At 41.8% G+C, this 22,974-nt stretch overlaps 1 protein-coding gene across 1 annotated transcript; it reads right to left on the bottom strand.

The window, feature by feature from the left end:
* Window positions 1–1,429: 1,429 nt before the first annotated feature.
* EOGT (EGF domain specific O-linked N-acetylglucosamine transferase) lies at window positions 1,430–22,491 on the bottom strand. Its single transcript, XM_055805667.1, has 17 exons — window positions 22,211–22,491; window positions 21,693–21,739; window positions 20,667–20,891; window positions 19,711–19,811; window positions 19,027–19,135; window positions 18,841–18,935; window positions 17,574–17,678; window positions 16,325–16,431; window positions 14,643–14,746; window positions 11,969–12,061; window positions 11,151–11,222; window positions 10,525–10,611; window positions 9,311–9,379; window positions 7,941–8,002; window positions 6,071–6,190; window positions 4,996–5,098; window positions 1,430–4,615 (listed from the first exon to the last, which is right to left on the bottom strand). Exons 3-17 carry the CDS (start codon window positions 20,874–20,876, stop codon window positions 4,469–4,471), a joined length of 1,584 nt encoding a protein of 527 aa, XP_055661642.1. The 5' UTR covers window positions 20,877–20,891; window positions 21,693–21,739; window positions 22,211–22,491; the 3' UTR covers window positions 1,430–4,468.
* Window positions 22,492–22,974: the final 483 nt, after the last annotated feature.

The raw sequence follows: 22,974 nt of genomic DNA, 5'->3' as shown, positions 1-22,974 counted from the left end.
CCATCAAACTTGCCAAAAATCCGCATCAAGCTCCACTGCCCTTCCCAGTTTGTCTCTCTAGCACAGCTTCCAAGTTGCCACCCGCTTTTTCAGCCCCGAGAGCCCCCCCGGCCGGGGATGCCGCTCCCCTCCTTGCCCAGCTCAGGTCGGGGGGAATTCACATCCTTCCACTTCTCTCTCCTGCACCACCTTGCAGTTTATGACAGTAACATTTTCACTACCCTCAGTTTTGGCTCTGTCCCCATAGCGTTTCCGCACACTTCACTTGACTCATCATCACAGAGGTCTTCGGAGCCTCAGGCTTGGGAATGACTCTGCCCGTTTCACCCATCTGCAACCTTTACACTTACCCTTTCCTCCTTATCCCTCTCATTCCCCCCGCGCATCTCCCTCCCCACCTCCACCAAATGCTTTTATCAGCTGCACTATTTGAGATACTCCTACCATAAACTGCTCAATGCCACCAACACAGAGTTACTAAAACTTCAGTCCTGAGCTCACAGAGATTGGCTTGGTCATTTTCTTCCAGCTCTAGTTTTTTCTAGGTTAACCCAACTACAACCAAGACCCATTTACCTGCTTCGAGGTACTGCTGCACCAGATGAGCGGCTCACGTAGCCATCCCTTACACCACTGCAAGAACAAGCCTGTAGCAAACAGTTTAACCCCGTGGGCTTTTGCTAAGGCAGCTGACCTTGGCTGAAAGGAGTTCGAGAGCCCTCACACAAGCCGACGGACAGAGTCCGTAGGTGGGAGGAGCAGCTCCCGTTCATATTAGGTCCGTAGCTTCAGTAGCTGCAGGCTTTGCACCCTCACACCCACACTGTGAGGGGAGACACCAAAATGCAAGAAGGATGATCAGAATCCATGAATGAATAATGAAGATCCAGACTACTTTAGCCATTTCAGGGCCAGAGCCAGAAGAGTATTTAAAAGCAGTGCTTTTACTTCAGATAGAAAGCCCAATCCATGAGGAATGTGTGCTCAGGTGTGGAAGTAAGAGCTCAACTTCAAGGCAAACACTGCAAATTGAAACAATTATTCAATGTTGAAATCAAAGAAAATTATCCACTCACATTTCACACTTCTGAACAGATAAAAAGCTCTCAAGGAGAACATTTCCTTCAGTTTCTCTCCTGCTTAAATAAAAAAAAAAAGATTAAGAGACATTCTAAACCCTGAATTATCTCATTAACGATACAACTGGTAAGAGTAACAGCAAAAATTAAGCAATTCCATTATTATTTAATTGCTTTCAAAAATGTATTGCCTTAATATTTATAATTGTCCTCTTAAGATTAATACTCCCGGTTTCCACCACCATTACAAACCATTTCTCACACTTACCCAACTTCCACGGAAGTTCACAAAGAAAAAAATTGGAAATACAACTTTGAAGACTTCTGAAGTAAAAAGGAAAGACACCATGTACATCCATAAATTATTTATTTCAAATCCTCCTCTCAGTTTACATTGTACATGAAACACAGACAATCCTGTAAGCATTCAGGATTGGCAACGTCCATTACGTCCAAAAACTAAATTCATCACACTGACACCAACATGCCAGTTAAACACAAGTAAACCGGAGAGACCCATTAAAAAAAAAACCCAAAACTAAAAACAAAAACAAAAACCCACACAGAAGTAGCAAGGAACAGTATTGCTGTAGCCTGCTAGGACAATATAATCCAGAGCAATACCCTGCCTAAAGAACAAGTAGCCCAAAAGTCTCACTGATTCCCTCAAATTCCCATCTCCGAGCAGAAAGAGATGGCCCAGATCCTCTCTTTAAGAAAGTCAGGAGCCAAATCTTTGCTGTTGTCCAAACTCTCTCTCAGGATTTATTGGCAAAATCCCATTAATCCAACTGAACCTCCTTCTGCTGCCAAGATGATTTTGCAACTGTTTGTAAAGCTAATCAACCAAAACAGTGTCTTCATGCCAGTTACATTAAGCCATAAATGCTGAAGAACGTGTTGGCTATCAACTGTTGACACGGCACTCAAATGTGCTGAAACTGGTGAATGTTGGCAGGATATTTTGCCCTTGGATTAAGTCCCCACAGCCTCTCCTCCACACATTCAGGCGTATGTTCGACCACTTGTTTTAATGAGTCCTAACACAGCTTGAAAGAGAAGCTCCTCATTAGGTCCTTCTGTACAGATTCAAGCACATGCCTGCATTTGCACACATCCTCTGCAGCGCACAAAATTAAACATACACAAATGTTTTCACAAACCAGCCTTAAAATGCCTGGCAACAAAGCCATCAGTGCAAGATTGTCTCTGAATGATTCCCAGATAAGTAAATTAGAGTATCAGTTTGGACCTCAGAACTTCAGGTTGTCGTGGCAGGAAAAAGCGAAGACGCATGATGCTATGCAGTTAATAGAGTAAATCAATTTGCCTCTAAAACCTGGCAAACTATGACCAAAAATTTAACACTTTATTAAAAACATTATCAAATATCTGAGCACAGTTCATAGTTAAATGTCTTCTTTATTTTGAGCTGGTTTCATTCAAACTCAGACATTGTATTGACTTAAGTTTTACAGGTTTTTTTTTCTTAAAAAATCCTGCAAGGTAAAAAAAACCCGACACACACACAGACACAAAAACAGGAAACTATTTCTGGAGGGTTTTTTCCCCCCTTTGTCAAGAAGTGCAATTTTGCTTGTATGGTTCTTTAAACAGTTTTATCCATCAGTAAACCAATCCACTACACCAGGAATTGCACCAGATACATTAAGGTATCAGCTCTATCTAGCTTTTCCTATACACTGCTTAAGGTTATGAGAGATCTGTATGAAAATTATCCTTACAGTAACTCATCTTCACCAGTATAGGCAGGTCAGTAAACGTACCTACACTCTGTGAAATTGCCTACGACTGCTGGAGAACGGAAGTCAATAATATCTACAATTATACCAGTGAAATGTTTACATTTACTGTAACTGTCCAGCTTTTGCATACAAACGTATGTTCTGCTTCAAGCCACTGAGACTGTATGATTATACTGAAAGCCTATCATGGGAATACATTCTGAAAAAATTCCATAATTTAACACAGAACTCTGTTTTTTTATCTCACTGAACTTGACTCTTCCACACATCCTCCTGCACCACTTAAGACAACAGAACTGCTCCCTTCCCCCCCCTCCCCACTAGCACCAACATGTCAGCTCCAGGAGGAATTTCATAAAGAACTCACCTTTGGCTTAGTATTTCCTTCACTGAAAACCGTGAATTATGCTACCGGCTTTGGAAGGATTTTCAAAAGTTTTCTAGATTGACTCTTCAATATTTTGAGAAAACAAGAATATTAACAGATTAGGCTTTTAATAACTCCAAGAAAAGGGTTTCTCACAACTCTATTTCCTTTCAGCTGCAACTGAAAGACACCCTGTACATCTTATCATTTGCCACAAAAATCTGGAAGTCTGTTCCCTTTAGCGTCCTCAAAAAGACTCGTTTTATTCCAATTTGCTCACGTTTTCCATTGCAGAGTGCTGATTTATGTGGAAAAGTAGGAAACACCCAGATTACATGAGTTTTTTAGTATTCACTAGTATTTACCTGCCTTGAGATAGAAGAATGACCTAACCTACTGAGAAGACTTGTTATATATTAGAATTTAAAATGACACGGAGAAGAGTCAAAGTTTGTATTTAAATGCAAAAACGTTAAGACACTGCTCTCTAACTTGAAAACTTTCAAAACTTGAAATACAAGTTTGCAGTGTCTGTTGAATCAAACAACAAAAGTTAAAGCTTGTTTAACCACTTTGTTCTTACAACCACTATTTTACGAAGGAAAATCTTCAAACAGAAACAACACAGGGACAAGCACAGCAATGACACGGGTGGTGGCGGAAAGGAACTAACAAGCCACCCTGGAACCACTGCATCATGTTGCAGTGACATACTGGGCAGTGTCTTACAATAGGAAGGTAATTCCTATTCAGACTTTTACTGACAGGTACAGGACTATCGTACAAAAGCATCTAGCTTCTTAAAAAGAGGAACTGAGGAGCTCTGATACACCCATTTCATTCCCAGAAAGACTATACTGAGAAATGAGGCTGTAACACTGTCCATCCTCCAGCATTTCCTCACATAACAATAGGCATAAATTATTACAAGATTAGTATCTACCCCAGAAAAATCTTACGTGAAATGCATGGACATATCTTTGCATGAAGACAAGTATTTCAGAATTTGTAATGCAAAAAATACAGCGCAAAACCCAAAGAGAGTTCTGAAAAATAGCTTTTACATATCAAAAACTCCCGGAATTAAAGAGGGATTATAAAGATAAGGTATGGTGCTAAGAAGTGATTTGACAAATTAATAATGGGTTATTTCCCTCGTAGAGGTTTACACATCTCACACCAGCATTTTGCTTTATGTTGTTACAATATTTTTATGGAGCATTATTTAAAAATAATATTTCAGTCAGAAGTCTAATTCAGAATTCATCATGTTTTACCCTAAATGGCCACTTGGAATGCTGTGAAACATGATTTGCAGCCAGAAGCACCAAGTACATAAATTCTTCCACATCAAAGGAGTAGTTTGTAAATTTTGGATGTTCTCCAAGTGTTGGGTGGTGTCCCTAGAAGAATGAAATAAGGCCTTTTAGACAGAAAAGAATTTCAAACCATCTTCCATTCAAAAAGCAAGAAAAAAAATGAGCATCTGCCATTTTAATTCATTATATCTGATCCACCGATCTGCTCTGAGGCAAAAGAGTTAGAAAAGTAACCACGTAACAGCAGGGCTATAGATGGCTTGGATTAATGGCCAATTAATTTCATTTCTCGTCTTCCCTCAGCCATTAACATCAAATGATTTCTTAATCACAACAGGGAAGTTAATTTGGTCTGAAGAATGAAAATCATATTTCAAATATCAGAACATAGATAGGTAAAGCAAACTAACTGTTAAATGCTTCAAGTTAGAGCACCCCACCTTTCCAGCAGTGGCCATTTTTACCTGATCCTGAGGGAATACTTTATTCCTTTTTCGCCAAGTGATGTAGTGAATGCCTCTCAGCCTTGCCAAATCCAGATAACAACGTTCATCTTCACAATTGTACCTAGGGTCAGGCACAAAAATCATATTTACCTACAGAGATTATACTGAAGTTTACCAGTGAAGCAGGAAAAACCTGCAAGCCAAAACGTTTGCTGTCCAGTCCTAAGGCACTGAAACCATGGACAAATTCTGCTCCAATGAAAACAAGGGCAACTATCTGTTCTTAACACGCGCCCTGGGAGGCAGTTTGAGGCACATCTGCACATCAGACATAACCCTGTCCAGCTGCAGCAGCTCTTGGACATGTAAGAAAACCCCAGGTTTCTGAACTTATTTGGAGACTGGACAAAACACTTTCAAGCCAAGATTCTGCTGCAAGGCACCAGCTCCCTAGCCTTCCCACAGCAGGGGCTTTAAGCAGAATTTCCCAGGATGGAGAATTCAGCGCTCTCCTGACAAGCATTCTGCATTTTTGTTTAGTTCTATAGGAGTGTCTGTTAACAACCATACTTGGTGTTTAAAAGGAAGCTGCTACAGAAATTCAGGTAAAACAGAATGACACATAGCTGAGCTTGGCCAGCAAGCTGGTGCTCATGTCCTAGGCGCAGAAAGGAGTACAAAAACCTTCAGGGGGATCTTAAACACCCTGGGCACACACTTTATCTAATCAATTCCCTTGGATTGCCAAAATACTGTTAGATCTCACTCACCAGGCAGAATCTGACCAGTGAGGCTTTCTTGTTTTTTTGCTATTTTCCCCAAGCAATTGTTGCCGAGGCTGCATTTTATTTGTACCACAGCATCTTAAGAAATCACAGGCTAAACTTGTATGATGTAGCGACACTGTACTTTATAAAGAAAGCTTCCTCATTTTTGATTCCCAGAAAAGAAGGCTACCAAAAATGAGGTCTAGATGAGGATGCAAGACAAACGTTCATAGTCAAACACTAGCAAGGGCGAGTGCTTCATTAACCCGTAAGAACAGATGTGAGCAGTTGTGAGTATAATAGAGGGAAAAGAGAAACAGACTTACAGTTCAAAAACAACAGCCCAGTCTGGTAGAAAGAGCAGATGGGTAAGTCCAGCTCCATGCATCCCAATGAATATATCAGAATTGTGGGTGATTCTCAATTGCTCTGAAAATTCAAGTTCCCTACAGACAACACAACAAAATGGTGATCTGGCATGCCTATCCATCTCAGCAAGAATCAGCTACATGTAGAAAAGCACAAAATTAACTTAAGGGAACACTGAAAGGGAGAATTGATTTTTTCAGGGAACAATACTAAGAATCACAAATGCTGCAGCCAACAATAACTCAGCATGGAATTAAAAGAAATGCAGACAGGTTTCAAAACTTCACAAGAGTCTGATCCAAAAAATTCATATTTTTTTCCCCCAGTTAAATTTTTGGGTGTTTTTGGTTTGGGTTTTTTTGGGGTTGGTTTTGTTGTTTTGGTTTTTTTGTTTTTTTTTTTTTGGGGGGGGGGGGGAGTAACTTGCCTTTAAAAAAAAAAAAAAAAACAACAAAAAACCACAAATCCCCTTTAAAAAAAAATCATCATTAAAAAAAAAAAAAACAACCCAACCACCAACATAAAAGACCTAAACTGTTCTACTGTTCTTTACATAATGTAGAAGTATACAATTCCTGCCTAAAGATGGAGATATCCAACCTGAACTTATGCATAGAGCATCAAGCAGAAATAAGGAGAGCAGACTTTTTTCAGCTCCTGGAACTGTCACTCTCTCCTATCCTCTGACTGTAAGCTCCAAATAAAAGTATTAATTAAATTATCAGGTGTTCCCCGAGCACAAAAGGGAAGAATGGACTAAAAACACTTAAATGTAAGAGAAGACAGACAACTGGAAAGGGAAATTACAGCAGGTTTCATTTGCGTATGAACAGTTCATACATTGAAAAAGAAGAGAAAAACGTCCTCTCAGACTATTTGGAACAGAGCAGAAAGAAACTGGCTTAAACTGCAATAAGAAAGTTTAAAGTGCTTGAACTGCTACAAGGGCAGACACCAGGGAAACCCTTCTGCCTATGACGACAGCAACGCTGCAGGATAGCTTTGGAAATCTGTAATGCTGGATGGTACTGCAAACAGTTGACAAGCACAGGAATTGTGCAAGTACCACTTGGTCAAGCTTTCAGTATCCACTCACTTTTCTGTTATTAGACTGCTCAAGTGCTTTCACCAACAAGGGAATCTGAAGCAACTCTTAACTTCCTCATGCTGTCTCTGCTTTGGTCAAAACACTGATCTCTTGCTGCTGCTTCAGTTTCTCACTCTTCCTGCATGATCCATGGCAGCAACACTGAGTAGATGGGAGCTGTTACCATTTGGCACAGGCGTACACCACTTGGAAACTTCTTTTCTTCAAGCTGTGTCTTACTGGCACAGTGCTTAGTACATCTGGGCACCACAAATTGACTTCCAGTGGAGTCTTCGGGGGCCACCAGAGCAGCAAATAAGCTATTATTCACTATTAAACTAAGGGTCATATAAAATAAGACACTAGCATCATACAAGAGAAATCCCTGTTGACCCACAGTTAGTGCAGAGCATTAGCAAAACCAAAAGGGTGATGGAAACACAGCTGGTTTTGGGAGAGAGGACAAAACAAAAAGAAAAGTGATTTCAAAACTTGTTCATCATACATTAGCTTTAACCTGAGCCTACTAACTCTAGAGATTCATTCCTAAGTAATGCATCATAGGATGGGAGCGCTTAACTAGCTCACCACCACTCCCTCAGTAACATCCTTACTTTCTTAACAGTTCTTGGATTTTGCAAAGGTTACACATCAAGGCATACACAGCGTTGCCTGCAAACGGCTTTCACCAGCAACAGGCAGCGTAAGATCACACTAGTTTCTTCTATCAACTTACGTACTTGTATTTGTAGTCTACCACTCTGACCTCCAATGTCGATACTGTTTTCAAAGCATTCACAAGCTAAGGAGAAATATAAAAAGACAATGACTTGGTGTCCTCCTTCCATTAATTCCTCCCTTGCTCTCCTGACCACTTTACACACTCCTCCTCCCCACCAGGAATTACGACGAGTAGACAGAACATGCTGTCGCTGCCACACAAAGGAGCAGTTCCCCTCCTTTTGTGCCTTCCCACACGAGATACATACGTCATTCCTGGCAGAGCACCCCTAGAGAGGAGATTCGCCTTCACTCTCAGAGGCTACTGTTGACCTTTAAATGTGCCAGGACCCAATCCTAAACCACTTAAACTAGTAGTTTTGCCAGGAATAGAGAAAAAAATGTGGTTGGATTTCCAAAAGATATTCCAATACCTAAAAAAGCAAATTGGTAGCAAGAAGGATTTTCAAGAATTCCTTAGAAGGTCAGACTCCTACTCCCATGAGAAGGGGAACCGGGTTAGAGCCTAGGCTTCTCACCTAAATGGGCTTTTTGTAAGTCTCCAATCCATAAGCCAACAGTAGAGGGAGAAGCTATGTATTTTCTTTTACAAAAGAGCAGTAAAGATAAGGTTAACTTTTCCCTTTCTGCCATATACTCATTATCAGAAAACACACTACATGTAGCGGTGTGTAGGCATGCACTGTGGACAGCCTAGCAGATAAGGCACAAATCTAGCCACCTGCACACTCTCTATTCTGCCACTGAGCTATTGCACCAAAGCAGCCCCAGTTTCTCCCTACATAAGGTGGGGATGATAACACCAATTCATTTTTGTCAGGCACTATGAGCTATGAATGAAGACAGGTTTGAAAACACTAGATATTATTGTTTTACCACAAGACAAGCTACACTGCAAGTCCACCAAGTTGCACAATTTGAAAATGTGACTGAATATGAAAATTCATGAAGTTTTGAAGACACATACTCAGACACAATAGCTTATGCATTTTAATCTGCAAGCGTAACAGGTTTTTGTTAGAGGCTTCAGTGCTAGGGATACTATAAATAAAATAGATCATCTGAAAGCAAAAAACCCTAATTTTATCAGAAGCTCTGCAGTGCCTGTTAAGAGGAAATACTTTTAGTATTACATCTGTAGTCTTCTGCTGGATATTTAAAAAGGGCAGCAAGGTTCAGTGTCTGGTGGACAGAAACGAAAACTGGGTAGAAGACATATTAGAAGAAATTAATATTAGCATTAAACATATTTGTCCAAGATTTGCCAGCAGATAGATGTCTTGGCTGTAGCTGGAAAAAGCAAAGAATCAATTCCACAAGCAAAATTTAACTTCTGATAAATTTGTTCTGAAAACAGAAAGGGCCACACCTCATTCTGGTTTAATATTTTCCGGTAATCTGTACTGCGTGCAAGTATTGTGACTCGAATTTTCCCATCCTGAAAAGAAAAAAGCACCAGTGTATTAGCTATGAGGCAGATCTCACAAAAAAACCCCCAAACACTTCCATATTTACTTTGGCAATTATCTGAGCAACTAAATATATTCCTTCTCCATGTAATAGATGATGTAACCACCTTAAAATTCACATCATATTTCCCAAGAGATTAAGTGTCAAAAACTTTGTGAAGGTCTGACTATTAACAAAGAATAAAACATTTTCTGAAAGATTTATGTTGTTCAGTACAAAAAAAAAGCCTTTGTATTACACATTATTTGGCAGGTTTTGAATGTAGGAAGGCAGCTTTCAGGATGCCTTGTGCACAAGATCCTTGGAAAAAAAATATTTTACTTCTATAACAGTTCCTCCTTTTACCTCTTTAAATTAATTGTACTCACAGGGGTAAGTGTTCCAAGTGAAATAAAGAGATTTAACTGCATGACTCCCATTAGTGTCAGCAGGAGAAGCGTAACTAAATGCCTGTGCAGTGCTTTGGATGTGTGCCCCTCAGCGATAATATGTAGGCTACTCTCTAGCAAATACTTCAAGAAGCCCAGAACTGCCTTATCCATCAATGCAGCCTCTGCAACAATTTGCAAAAACTACCAGTGTGTACAAGAGAGAAGCCCAGGGCCAGACAGACAGTACCGGGCAAGGGTCGGAAGGACCAGGCTCAACCATTTCCTTCTCTGATCTGGGCTCAACGGTACCCAAGAGGGCTGATAAAGAACAAGCCCACTGCATTGCTCTGTGGGATCCCCTCTGCTGGGCCCAAGGACAGCACCTTGTCAGCCTGCTCCAGAAGGGACCACGTGCCATGTACCTTGCTTAACTAGGAAGGACACAAAGGCCTGGAGCACAGAGAATGGAGACAGGGAAGAGATCCTAGGCTTGGAAGGAGGATGCTCTAAAGTCTGTCCTATGGAAATAAGACATGAGGGTATCTTTCACAAACATACACAAATGTTTGCTGAAGACCTTTTATAGAACAGGCTGACTTACTGGAAAAACAATCCCAAGCAACACAGGCAAGGACAAAAAGCGCATGATATGCTCTTATTCCCCACTGGGTCCAGCTTGCTAATGCTGTTTCTCTAATAAGAGCCATCAGTTCAGTATTACAATTTTGTTTAGTTATCATACCTTGGGTCCTTCTTGTGTGATATTTAACCTGTGTAACACATGCTGAGAAAATGCTCTAAATAGCCCCGTACCACGACAGCCAGATATCTGAAATTAGAAAAAAAAGCAGCTGTTAATACAAAGTTATTTTGCTCAGAAAACCTCTCTTTGTGATCAGTCTTTTGCCATTCTTATGGAAAAAAAGCCTAGTATCATGCATTGTGCTAAGCATGTCGCTATTCACTGTGACACAAGTGGCACTTTCATTTAGAAAGAAATATAACTCTCTCTAAAGTGTTACAGCCTGAATGCATGAGCTAATACCCTCGGGAAAGTCTGTCAGTGTACGAGCTCTTGTGCTCTGCAAAAATATCGGTAAGTTCACAGTGCCCACCCATTAAAGAGGGATAATATGCATCTCATGAGCTGTGACATAGGAGATTGCACATAATCAGTTACTATCAACACCTAAAGTAACTTCAAAATCCTGATCTTTATGGAAGATCATTTCATTCGGGATTGCACAGACCTTCAACGCAGTACATTTCATGATAACTCAGCTAGATACTTGAAAGATTCATTACCTCAGGTTTTATACTGTCACACATGTATGTAGTTAACACAGTGGATGGAAAAAAAGGACTCACCAATGGTGTGTTATAAAACAAGCCATATCGCATTCGAGGCAGTAATGAGAAGACTGCTTCTTTAAAGCATACCTGTAAAGAAAGATCACAAGAAGTTACACTGTGCTGCTACCTTCCACTGACAGCTGACACATCCCCTGCTCATTCAGTGGGATCTGCTTATAATGAGCTAGCAATTACACGCTCTTGCCAAGAGCGTCCTCAGTTCCTTGACTGTGCAAATGAACAGAACAAAGACAATCCTGATCCCAAAAAAGCTCTCACTTAGGATGCTACAGCACAAGTGTAGGAAGAGGTAAAAAAAAACAAAAACAAAACCAGAACAAACATGAACTAAATAAGAGGAAAATCAGTTAGAGAGTAGAGAGTTTAAGACAGACTTTAAAGGGATTTAAGAAACTAAAATGAGCTCTAAATGAAAGGTTACATTTATGGGTTGGAGTAAAAATTCTTTTAATAACAAGCAGCAGGTATACTAACAGTTGCAGGGGAAGATGAGCACCTCAGTAGGAATCAGAAGATTTAGAAAGACAGTATCATTTGAAAACCCTTAACTTCAGTAATGGGTCCTGCAGAAGTGAAACCAATACATAAATACCACCACTCAGAAGACAAAAAGAGTTAGGTCAATCTATATAAACCATAGACATGCCACAGAATTTGGTTACAGCTCTGTCTCGTTTGTAAGGCAGAAAATTCTTATTACGCAAATTAAACATGCTTTCCTCTGAAACACCCATACCCACAAGCAGCTTGAGAAGCTGTCATACTCACTACCTAGTAACTATGAATTAAAAACAAAATATAAAATTTCATACCCTTTTGGAGTCAAAGGTTTTCAAGTGTATTATTTCATAGTCAGTAAATGCCTTCCACGTCTCACTGAACAGGTCACCGTAGCCATAAGAGCTCTAGGAGGAAAGGAAAAAAAACACAAGGGCATAATGATTACATAAACGCATACAAAAACTCTTTTCATGCTTTACAAGTGCTGTATACAAGTTTTAATACACAATTTTTATGTGCATCACCACCACAGGACCTAAGACAGCCTCGCACAGAACACAGACATTACAGAACACCTAACCCTGCGTTTACAATGACAGTCAACTCAAAGTACCTGTCAGGTAGTTAATTTTCAAAAACACAGTTCTATAAATTAGCAATCTAGACAAGTTCTTCAGCAGTAGATTAGAATTTCTGAATTAGGAGAAAAGACTACCTTCTACTTCTGCCAGAGACAACAGAACACAAGTTAAATTTGAAGTAACAGAAACACAGGGATGGCAGAAGGCATGAACCTCTACTCCCAAGACTAAAAAAGCCACCTGGGAATTCAAGCGCAGCAGTAATGTTTGAAGTAAAAAGCCACAACAAGCCTGTTTCACATTTGCCTCTGTTTTGGGATAGTCACTGGCATATTGCACATGTATCACAAACTGAAGGCAATAATCCAATTTGATGGAAGAAACAGCCAGGAAACTATGTTTTGCATTACTCCGACAAGCTACCAATAAGTTTCTCTACAAGGCAGCATAAAACTTGCCCCTTCGCAACAAAACTCCGTGGAATGCTTGAAGAACCATGTACTCCCTACAACACTGGCCTAGCAGCAGGGGCTCTTGCCTTCAAATTTGTAACATTTCCTACACAGAGGGCAAAGAGCTCTTGCTCTCTGAATGTAATTAAACATGACCTCAGTAGCCCTGGTGCCGATTCTCAATTAAAGCTTCCTTTCAACTCTGGAGCTGTTTCAGGCTGCTTGGAAAGTTATGTGGAAACATTCTCAACAAGAAATTTGGGAATAAGACTACAAACGAACACAGAAACCAGCAGATATCTAGTGAAGTGTAAAAGAAGCTAAAGGGCACCAGATTTCCTTCAATTGAAGAGGCACTTCCTTCCCTGTCCTTTGCCGTTAAGTTTTCAGGAATTTTACAATCCATTCTACTTTCTGGCCATCTGTATTACGAGAACTGCACTTCCAGGTCAGAAGCAGAGAACTGATCTTCAAAGCTGAAAGTACTATTTTGTAACCCTATCTGCTTTCCTTGAAAGCGCTTTATAAACGTTGCTCTCCTCCATTTGCAGAGACAGTCTGCAAATTAACACCCAGTGGATTCCCTGCTCATCTTCTGCTTTGCTTAACCTACATCTAAGGGCATTACTGTTTAATAAGAGCAGTGCACTGATTCTACAGTACCTAGAAAGTATGGCCAAATTAATTACATCAAGGAAGAGGGATGAGCTCACGTCCATCTTTCAATCAGCACAGAGCTCATCAGCAGTTAGTTGGTGCCATCACCTGGTTGTACATGGTCATGAACTCAAGCTGTCCGAGCAGTTCAGGTTCATTTAGAACGACCGTACTGTGACAGTACTTACTTTGAATGGTACATTTGAACGAATTATTTGATTCAACAATGCGATAGAAGACAAAGAGTTGCTTTTCAAAGTAATTTCCAATGCTGTCTGACAACTGATTTTACAGGAAACCATCAGAGCTGGATTAACAGGTCCCTGTATAGCATCTAGAGAGCTTGCTTATCTGGCAGGTGCATTTATTTTAGCTTTCAAAGTGTAAAAGAACTAAAAAAAAAAAAAAAAAAAGGGTCTCTTCTAGCCAAAGAGGCTTCTCATTAAATAGCAAGCAGAGGATATTTGCAGTTCTCTATTGAACATTAGTTGTCCTAGAAAACTCAGAATTGTATGAGAACAAGATAGGAGTGGGACAACGTCATAGTCAAGAACTGTGTTATTTCTGGACTTGATTATATGTTATCTGGCATACTACAAATTGCTTAGGTTTTCATTATTTAGTTTAAGGCTCTCCTACACAACTTAAACACTGGCCAGTAAAACTAATTATTACACTTAAACACAGTCATGGTTTCAACTCAGCAGTACAGCAGAAAGAGCTCAACTTAAAAAGATGTTTTGCACGTGTCACAGCATTCTAAGAGGTGATTGAGAGAAGGAACTGCAAGAAGGCTATTTAAAGGAATTAAGTATTAGACCCACTTTTGACAGATACATTTAAGGATTTCATGTAGTTTTCTTTATTACAGGCTGCACATTGCTGATTTAGAAACATGCAAGGCTGCATGTCCTTTTAAATACAGAAGAAACAGTTTTGAGTAAATCTCCTTTCATATTCTCAGAGAAAAAAAAGACTACAGAAAACAGCATAACATGTTGAAATACTAAATATTAGAAATACAGATCATGCTTTTTTTGATATCACACCAAAAAAAGACATAATTATGTACTCACAAAGATGAGCTATGGGAGTAGAATTCAAACAGCACATGGTTTGTTGTAGAAAACCTGTTCCCGAACTATTGCTCGCACGTCTGTATTAACAGGATCCAAAAACTTATCAGTTCCACACGGCTAAGCCCACAAGAAAGCTAAGGATTGGCTACTAAACACTTCAGAGTCTCTACAAAGAAGAAACACAACTAATTATAAATATGTTAAAAGCAGACTTACAGTGTCCCACATGACTATGTTGACATCAGTACTGAAGGAATTATTGATGTGCTGTGTAATATAAAGATTGACGAAATCACAGAAGTGATGGTACATATTAACACCTGAGAAAGAAAGAATAGTTAGCAAAACACCAAATTACTCTCCGCACTTTTTATTGGTTCGTGCATTTTTTCCTTAGTAGTATGCTGCTTTTATATTAGTTTTCCCCTGCTTCTGACTGAATACTTCTTATACACCCTAAAAAAAGCAAACCTTTATAGGGAAGGAATCAAGGTAAGAAATCTGAAGTAAAACATGTTTTTAAAAAGTTCAAAGAAATTAGAAGAGCAGCCAAAAAGACAGTGTAAGAAAAAAAATAAAAATAAGCTTCACATGCTATTTCTCTTTACAGTCTGCAGCTGCTTCCTGATGCATATGAAAGCAACTACCACTTTAACAATAGCTAGACATACAGGAAACGCTAAAAACAGGCCTTGGGCACTGATCTTAGTTCTGCTTTATTTGGGTTAAGGGAAGCTCTGTCTGCAGGACTGCAAGACAGAACTTGTACTTGCACATGAGCCAAAGCCCAAGCAATTCCGTAGGTTTTTTCTCAGAGTGTTCTTGTTCATTCTTGGTTCCTTAAGCTAATACCTTAAGACCACGGTGCATAAAAAATTTCCATGAAACAAAGGAAGGAACGTAGCCCAGTTTTCTTGCTAGTGAGGACCAGATTCAAATTTTTGAACCATGTGCACACAGCCCCTGTTTCAAAGCTTCTGACCAAAAAGAGCTGTCACGACAGGAACGAGCTGCCAGGCTTCCTGTACTGCTAAAACAGCAATCTTCCCACACCTCCCCTAAAACAAAGGAGCCGCACAAAAATCACCTCCTGAGCCACTAGACCACCCTGCTCAAAGGTACAAGTTGACAGCACAGCAACTCTCCCACAATAACTGTTCAGGGGCCTGCAACAACTCTGCTTAAAATACAAGCTACTAGCCTGCAGGGGAAGAGGGGTAATCCAGTTTACAGTTGCAGTATCACAGGGTCAGAATGCTGCAGACAACTATCCAGTTTAAACCACAGCTTCCCGTGCAGCAGCTTGTTTGTATGTCTACATCCTGAACACCCTCCTTCATTAACATTTGTCTGCAAAATATGCTGCATGAACAAAAAGACTGATGAACTTCAAAAAGGGCCAGATACCACTGGCTGATTTCTAAAGATGCTTGGTGCTGCCCCTCTTTGAATACCACTTCTTCAATACACAATGAGCCCTCAACTACTGAGCACTTACTACAAGACACCCATACCTTGTGTTTCACGGTATGAAACCGGACATCTAGAAACACAGCCAAAATCAAACACACTGTACAGAAGTGTCTTTGGCACAAAGTCAAAGACTGGAAAAACACAGTCAAGAGAATGAATGTGCACGACAAGTGGCAGGAAATTTTTCTGATTTATTTTTTAATCATCTGTGGGAAAATGTAAGAGTTTTAAATTTAAGTTTCCAAGTTCATCAATGGAACTATAGGGAAAAAAGGAATTAAAAAGTCACACCCTTTTTTTAAAAAAATCATTATTTCTACAGGTGAACTTGACAATCACAAAGGCATAACGCAGATGGGCAAGTTGGATACAGGCTTTTTTTACTGCAGTACTGCAGGATGAAAAAAACTAAGGATAACAATTACCTGCATCTAATTTCATGAAGTATGTTGGCTTTTCAACAACAACATCACACTTCTCTTCTTCTAGGGGCTTGAAGTCTAATGCAGTAAATGTCTGGAGTTCTGCAAACCTATAAAGATTCAATCATACAACATTATCACACTTTAGATGTATGAAGTACATTTGTTTAAACTTAGTAAGTGTTCACTCAGTCCATTTGATTTAACAGCACTGCTGAAAGCTGGCAGAGTCTTGGCAATGATTTGAAATTGTAATGGAAGATTCTTCAGGTTATGAGCTTCAAGAGGTTAAACACCACCTTTGATCTCAGGAGCAAACAGCATCTTTGATCTACAAATCAAGGCAGAGGAGATGTAACAAAGAGCCTTAGAGCCTAGATCTGTGGGTCTATCCAACTTGATCTGCATTGCCAAAGACACTTCAGCAATATCTCCGTTGCTTTGGTCAGAATAATGAATGTAGATGCAGTATTTATTACTCCTGATCTAAACAAGGATGAGCAGTTGAGATGACAATAGCAGGTAAAGAAGAAAAGTCTTTTTCTCCTCTGCAGGTATTCTTAACTGAAATTGACCATCAATGCAAAATGAGGGGGGGGGGGGGGCAGAAATGAAGACATGAGGAAAGCACAAAACTTAATTTTTAATATGGACCTTAATGGCTCCAAATCCTTCAAGTTTCATCAATTAATGGCAATGCAGCTTTGAAGTGCCAACATGTAACCTGTGACACTTAACCAGCTACCATAAACCACCCTCTGCACTGCCTACTCAGCCTGTAGACTGTCGCCCATTCCACGTTCCAAACACAGGCTCCCTGGGAACACCACGTGAGTGTATCCAGTTCAGGTGCTGCACTGGCCCCAGCATCACCAAGGACTGTGTGAACTAGCAGACAAGTGCAAACTCCAAGGCATTTCACAACAAAACAACTGTCTCCTCCTACAGGCAGACTAGGTGTAGAACCAACATCTTGTCCACAAAACATCTAAGTGTTAGAACTTCACAAGACATTTCAGATCTTTTGCTGCTCTAAATTAGGCAGGACAATTACTACAGACAGCATAGTTCAGAACATTCTGCATAGACATAATTACCTGAAGTATCTACTATGAACTCTCAAATTGACCTCAGCAAGGAGCAACTATCTCCTCAGCATGAAATCCCCTACACAAAGCTGCTAATGCCAAAGAAAAAAATAAAAAACAATCAGTAAGTGAACTTGGAAGCAGCCTTGACAAGTGATTCTTACCAAGACTGCAGCGGGCTCTTGCGCTGACCTTCAGCCAAAAATCCTTGAACATCGAGGGTGCAATGACCTCCAATTTCCCCCTTCTGGAAAAAGTCTTCTTTGAACCTAATGCAAATTAGTAAAAGTCTATCAGCTTTTGTGCAACTGTGCTACAAATGCTTTGCAATTTCAATTACATACTTGAGCTAGTGCTGGTTAGTCTCAATGCAGCAATGTACTTTGTACATATTTAAAACCTAAGTATTTTCTTTAGTATAAATCAAACATTTCCCACAATTCCCAAATACAGCGGTGTCCTTGGAGTTCTACACATCAATTTAGAAAACAGCAGTAATCCACACAGAATGTTATTAGGAATCATTTTCACACACCCAAATGAGTAATTTGGTTAGATTTTGCTACACAATTATACTTACAGGAGCATCATTAGTTGGTGGTTGGGGTTTTTTTGTTTGGTTGGTTCTAACAACAATTCTCACCAAAATCCACCTCAGATTCCACAACCCAGTTAGTTATATAAAATTATTGTATTACATGCGAAGCATGAAGTGCAAGAACAGGCTTCATGAAATCAAATTGCCAACTAAAAGCACTGTCTAAATTAGCTCTTAGGACAGACTGAAAAGATGACAAAACCCATTCTGAAGGGTGTCAGCATCACAGTCATGAACCAGCTCTTATCAGGCCATGTGCCCAAGACACTAACTTGAAAGAGAAGGCAGAATGAAAAACGAGTGATGCCAGCATCAGTGGTACAAGTTTTTTTACCCGGTTTTCCACTATGTAGCATTTTAATTTGGGGTATGGAAGATCCCGGATCAGATCTCTCTTCAGTCTCACCGTATCTAAAAATGCAATTCCTGGTTCTGATATGAAGGCACCTGGAATAGGAAAGGTCTTCTCCGTGCCTCATACAAAACCAATTCTGCTTTGCACATCATCTGATCAAGGAAGGATGTGACTGAAGGCACAGAAAGGATGAGACTGATGACACAGAAAAGTCTTCCTCTCTTTCATCAGAAGGGAGGATTTCAATCACCCATCATCATTTCATAAAACCAAGAGCTTCTGTTTTTAAATAACCTGTACTGCTGACAGCAGCAGCAGAGAGTAATCAAGAGGTGTAGATCTCAACAGGACTTCAGCAACATGTCTCTGGTCAACAGTAAAGCCCACGGCAACAAGCACACCAGCTTTGTAAAACAAACTCTGAAGTCCTTTTCCCCGCTATCCTTTGGTTTTACTATAACACAAGCAAATCAGAGACCTGTCATGGTTTCTCTTTACAGTTCGTAAATCAATGTACAAGTTTGTTGCTCTGCAATGCTGGAGATACTGAGAACAGGTCAGAGATGAATCTCCCTGTTAAGAAAAGAACAAATAAGACTTCATCAATAAGAAAAATCACATTTAAAAACAAGTGAAAAGTATTGTATTTATCAGAAATACCTACTCTTGCTGCAGGCTTACAATGGGTTTTCATTTCATTGAGCCTCTCTTGAATGTAACCGAAGTCAGCTTGTTTCCAGAATATCTGTTGGGCTGTCTCAATGTCACTTGCCCTGATGTATGCAGGAGAGAGGGGAAAAAAATATCAAGGTCCGTTGCTCAATTCTAGTAAAAACTTTTAACGGATAACATTTTTCCCACTGAAAGCGGAACAGAAGAGCCAGACAGTTTTTTATTGACATTTAAGATGAAAAACAGGAAGCAACTTATCAGCTACATGTTAAGTGAAAACATCAATGAAAAATTAAAGCTATTCTACTGTAAAAGGGTATTATTTTTAAAAAACTTTTTTTTCTTCTGTTTTTAAAGCTAAGAAAGGAAATCCAGTTATTTTAGGAATCTGAATTCAAGGCTAAATCAGAATAATGAAAACATTATGGCAGGAAGGATTTCAAACTGTGTTTTCTTCCTTAAAAAGTTAAATTTTTAAAATCATGTTGGAAGATGTATGTTATGTATAAATACACACATATATCTCCATCACATACATATAAATATATGCACATATAACCACAAAGAATCATCCTTTAAACTCTAGATATCACAATAATGTTAAATTCACAGCTAATACGAAAGTGAGCAGTATACTTTTTTTTTAACATACTTTAATCTATACAATGAAACTTACCATCCAGTTTCAACATAATCACACACTGGGTAACTGAACCTGTAATCTGATTTGCAAGATTTCTCATAACCCCAGCAGGATTTTAGCTTCTTCAAGTATTTCTGTAACACAGAATAACTGAATCAAGTTATGCAACAGCAAAATGGGAGACAAGTTAGTTGTGAGCTCATAAACTACCTCTTGCTAATAAATCTTGCACAAAAGGCTTTTGGTCTGATCTGTTTTCAAATAAGAGTTTCAGAAACAACACCCAGATTCTTCATGCACAACAGAGGCTTCAAAGAGGACACACATGCGCAGCAACATTATCTTTGTCTTTAACACATCTGATCCAGGCCGAGTGTACCACTGCTCCCACGCAGACTTTAGAAGCACTGGCTTCTGCAGTGTTGCAGAAAGCCAGAGAAGGGGAGCATAGCTCCCACCCCCAGCTCTACAAAGCAGCTCCAGCCGAAGACCGTAGAATTGCTCCCCAGCCACATGCAGCACGGATCCTGCGGTTCACTGTCCCTGCTTCGGGTGAGCGAATTAAGTGCAACCACAGGATAAGATTAAATCAGTTTTTCATTGATTTGCCTATACTCTTGACACTTCAACAAAAGTACTACAGCATGCTAAAAATCACAGGCCTAGAAATTACTAACTGCACTTCGTTCAAACGCCTTTCATGTGTGCAAGTCATTCAGATTAAGATCATCATTTCAAGTCTGTAATAACTAGAAGAGAGGGTATAAAAATCTTGCAAAACAGTATGTTAAAAATCCAGTCCTGTGACGACATCAGATCCAGGAAGAGGCCTGTACAACTGCTTCAAAAGCAACAATTCCAATTCCCAGTGGAACTGACTAATTGGTAAAGAGACCAATTCATCACCACCTTTAACTGCTATGACTCCAAGAACAAACCACCCCAACATCACATTTGAAGAAACGAACCGAAAAAAAAAGCAAACTTACTTTATATGGGCAATGAGAGTCCTGCTTACAGATGCCAGCAATATGCTGATTATTGTGTAGAAAATACGGAATATGCTCATCTGGTAAATTGATAGCTTTGTAGCTATATAATGGCTCTTCTCGAATGCTTTTGAGTTCAGTAACGTTTGCAGCTTGGGAATTTGCCAGAATTTCTCCCAGTAGCAATCCAAATACAAGCAACATGAACATGGCAACCTATGAGCTCTGGATTTATAAAAAAAAAAAAAAAAAAAAAAAAGACACAACGTATTTGCAGCATAGCACATTTCAAGTATACAAGACATCATTCAGCCAAAGTGAGTCACGTACTCAAAGAATATGTACTTTTATTTCTGGGGTGGTTTCTTTTTCCCATGAAAAGTAAACTTTCACTAAAAGACTAGACTGTACAGCCTCAAGATTATCTTTGAATCATTAGTCATTGACGGTTATTATGAACCACCAACTCACAGTCAAACTAAAATGGGTGTGTTTACTTTAGCTAAATCCCAAGAGATCCTGAGAGTTCAGATGTGGAAACTAAGTATAGAGCATATAACATGCAGTCAGCAGGAAGAAAATGTAGAAGTGTTGGGGGGGAGGGGTGAGAAGCAGAGGAATTTTAGTTTAAAAGTAAGTATAATACATTCTCCACTTTGGGAGAAACTAATCATTAGCTATGCGGTCACAGATAAATGGTCAAACTCCAGTTGGTTTCAAGGCTTCTTGTTTTTAGTAGTTAACACCATGATAAGGAAACTTTGAATACTGAGTTATATACTTAATTATGGGCCCCCACACACCTACATACTCTAAAGCAGACTGGATACCTTTCTGATAACACAGCCCCCTCGCCAGGCACCCCTGCTTTGAACCATTAAACTTCGTGAGAAAAAAAAAAAAAAAAAAAAAAAGGGATGGCCTGTATCTAAAAGACCTTTTTTGGCATTATAATTTGCCAGAATTTGCATGCTTGCTTGCAAACCGAAGCCCTTAGCAATATTCCTACGACACAAGTCGTTTTACCTGTTTGGTTTGAGGAGAACTGCTTCAGATTTCCCAAGTGCAGAAACCTGGGGGGGGGGGGGGGGGAAAGGAAAGCGGAGTCAAACACATCCTGCCGAGGGCGGCTCCTCGCAGCAGCCCTGCTTCCCGAGAACCGCCCGGCGAGGGGAGCAGCCTCCCTCCGGCTGCCCGGGAGCGCCTCGGCCCCGCCGGGATGCGGGGATCCCCGCACGGAAGCGCTCCCCGTTCCCAGTAGCACAACCCGCGGGGACGGGGGGATCCCACCGTAGGGACGGGGGGGGTCCCGGGGGGACCGCACCGCGGGGTCTAGGGGAACTAGGGCGGATCCCACCGCCCCGCAGCCCAGCTCAAACCCACGGCAGCGCTGCGGCGGCCGGCTCCCCATCCGGCGCTGTCCCCTCGGGAAGGCGCCCGGCACCCAGCCCGCTCCGGACTGGACCCGGCCGCCGGGACCCGGCGCCAGGCCCGCAGCGCCCCCCGCCCGACCCCCCGCCCTGAAGCCGCGGCGGGCGCCTCACCTCAGCTCAGAGCCGCCGGCCCCGGGGAGCCCCGCGGCCCATGGGACCGGCCGCTTCTCCCGTTACGCGCTCGCCGACGGCCTTAATCCTCATGCCGCCGCGGCGGCTGGCGGCTGTGCGGGGCGGGGGCAGCGCGCACGGCCCGGCCCCACCAGGCTCCGCGGGGGAAAGGCGGCCGCCGGGGGAGGGCTGCGCCCCTCCTTCACACCCGCGGGGAGCGGAGCGGGGCGGGCGGCACCGCCACACCCCGTCCCGGCCCCCGCCGCGGGGAGCGACCGCGGCCTGAGGGCTGCCGCGCCGGGGCCCGCCCCACCTGGAGGCGGCGGGAGCGCCGAGCCGCCGGGGAAGGAGGGAGGAGCCCGGCCGGGCCAGGCCGGCGGCGCCGCTCGCCGGAAACCGGGCGGAGAGCGCGGGCCGGCCTCCGCTTCTCAGCGCCTCGGCCCGGCAGCCATCAGCTGGAGCCGGGGGGGGGCCGCCAGCCTCGCCGCGGCCGGGCCGTGCGGCACCTGTCCGGGCGCGGCCCGCAGGCCCGGGGGGGGCACTGGGGCAGCGGGGCGCCTTCTTCCCGCTGCCGGAAACAAAGCGCTGCCGCCGCACCGGGAGCGGTCCGGGGCGCGGAGGGAAACGGCCTTTTCCTGCCGCCGCTCAGCAGGAGCCCCCCGCCTGAGGCGGCCCCGCGGAGCCCGGCTGTCATACGGCGAGCGACAGCCCCGCCGCCGTCAGAAGCGATCCTCGCCCAGGGTGGCACGGCCGCCTGTGCCCGG

This window comes from Falco peregrinus, chromosome 5, assembly GCF_023634155.1.
Source record: "Falco peregrinus isolate bFalPer1 chromosome 5, bFalPer1.pri, whole genome shotgun sequence".
Lineage (NCBI taxonomy): Eukaryota > Metazoa > Chordata > Aves > Falconiformes > Falconidae > Falco > Falco peregrinus.
The sequence above is the reverse complement of the archived record's forward strand: the minus strand, read 5'-3'. Positions and strand labels throughout refer to the sequence as shown.

Coding starts and splice junctions, on each gene's coding strand:
- EOGT (XM_055805667.1), bottom strand. CDS start 20,876: ATGTTCATGTTGCTTGTATTTGGATTGCTACTGGGAGAAATTCTGGCA. Junction 16,432..17,573: donor AAGAGCCCGCTGCAGTCTTG/GTAAGAATCACT, acceptor GAATCTTTATAG/GTTTGCAGAACTCCAGACAT. Junction 9,380..10,524: donor TCACACAAGAAGGACCCAAG/GTATGATAACTA, acceptor TTTTCTTTTCAG/GATGGGAAAATTCGAGTCAC.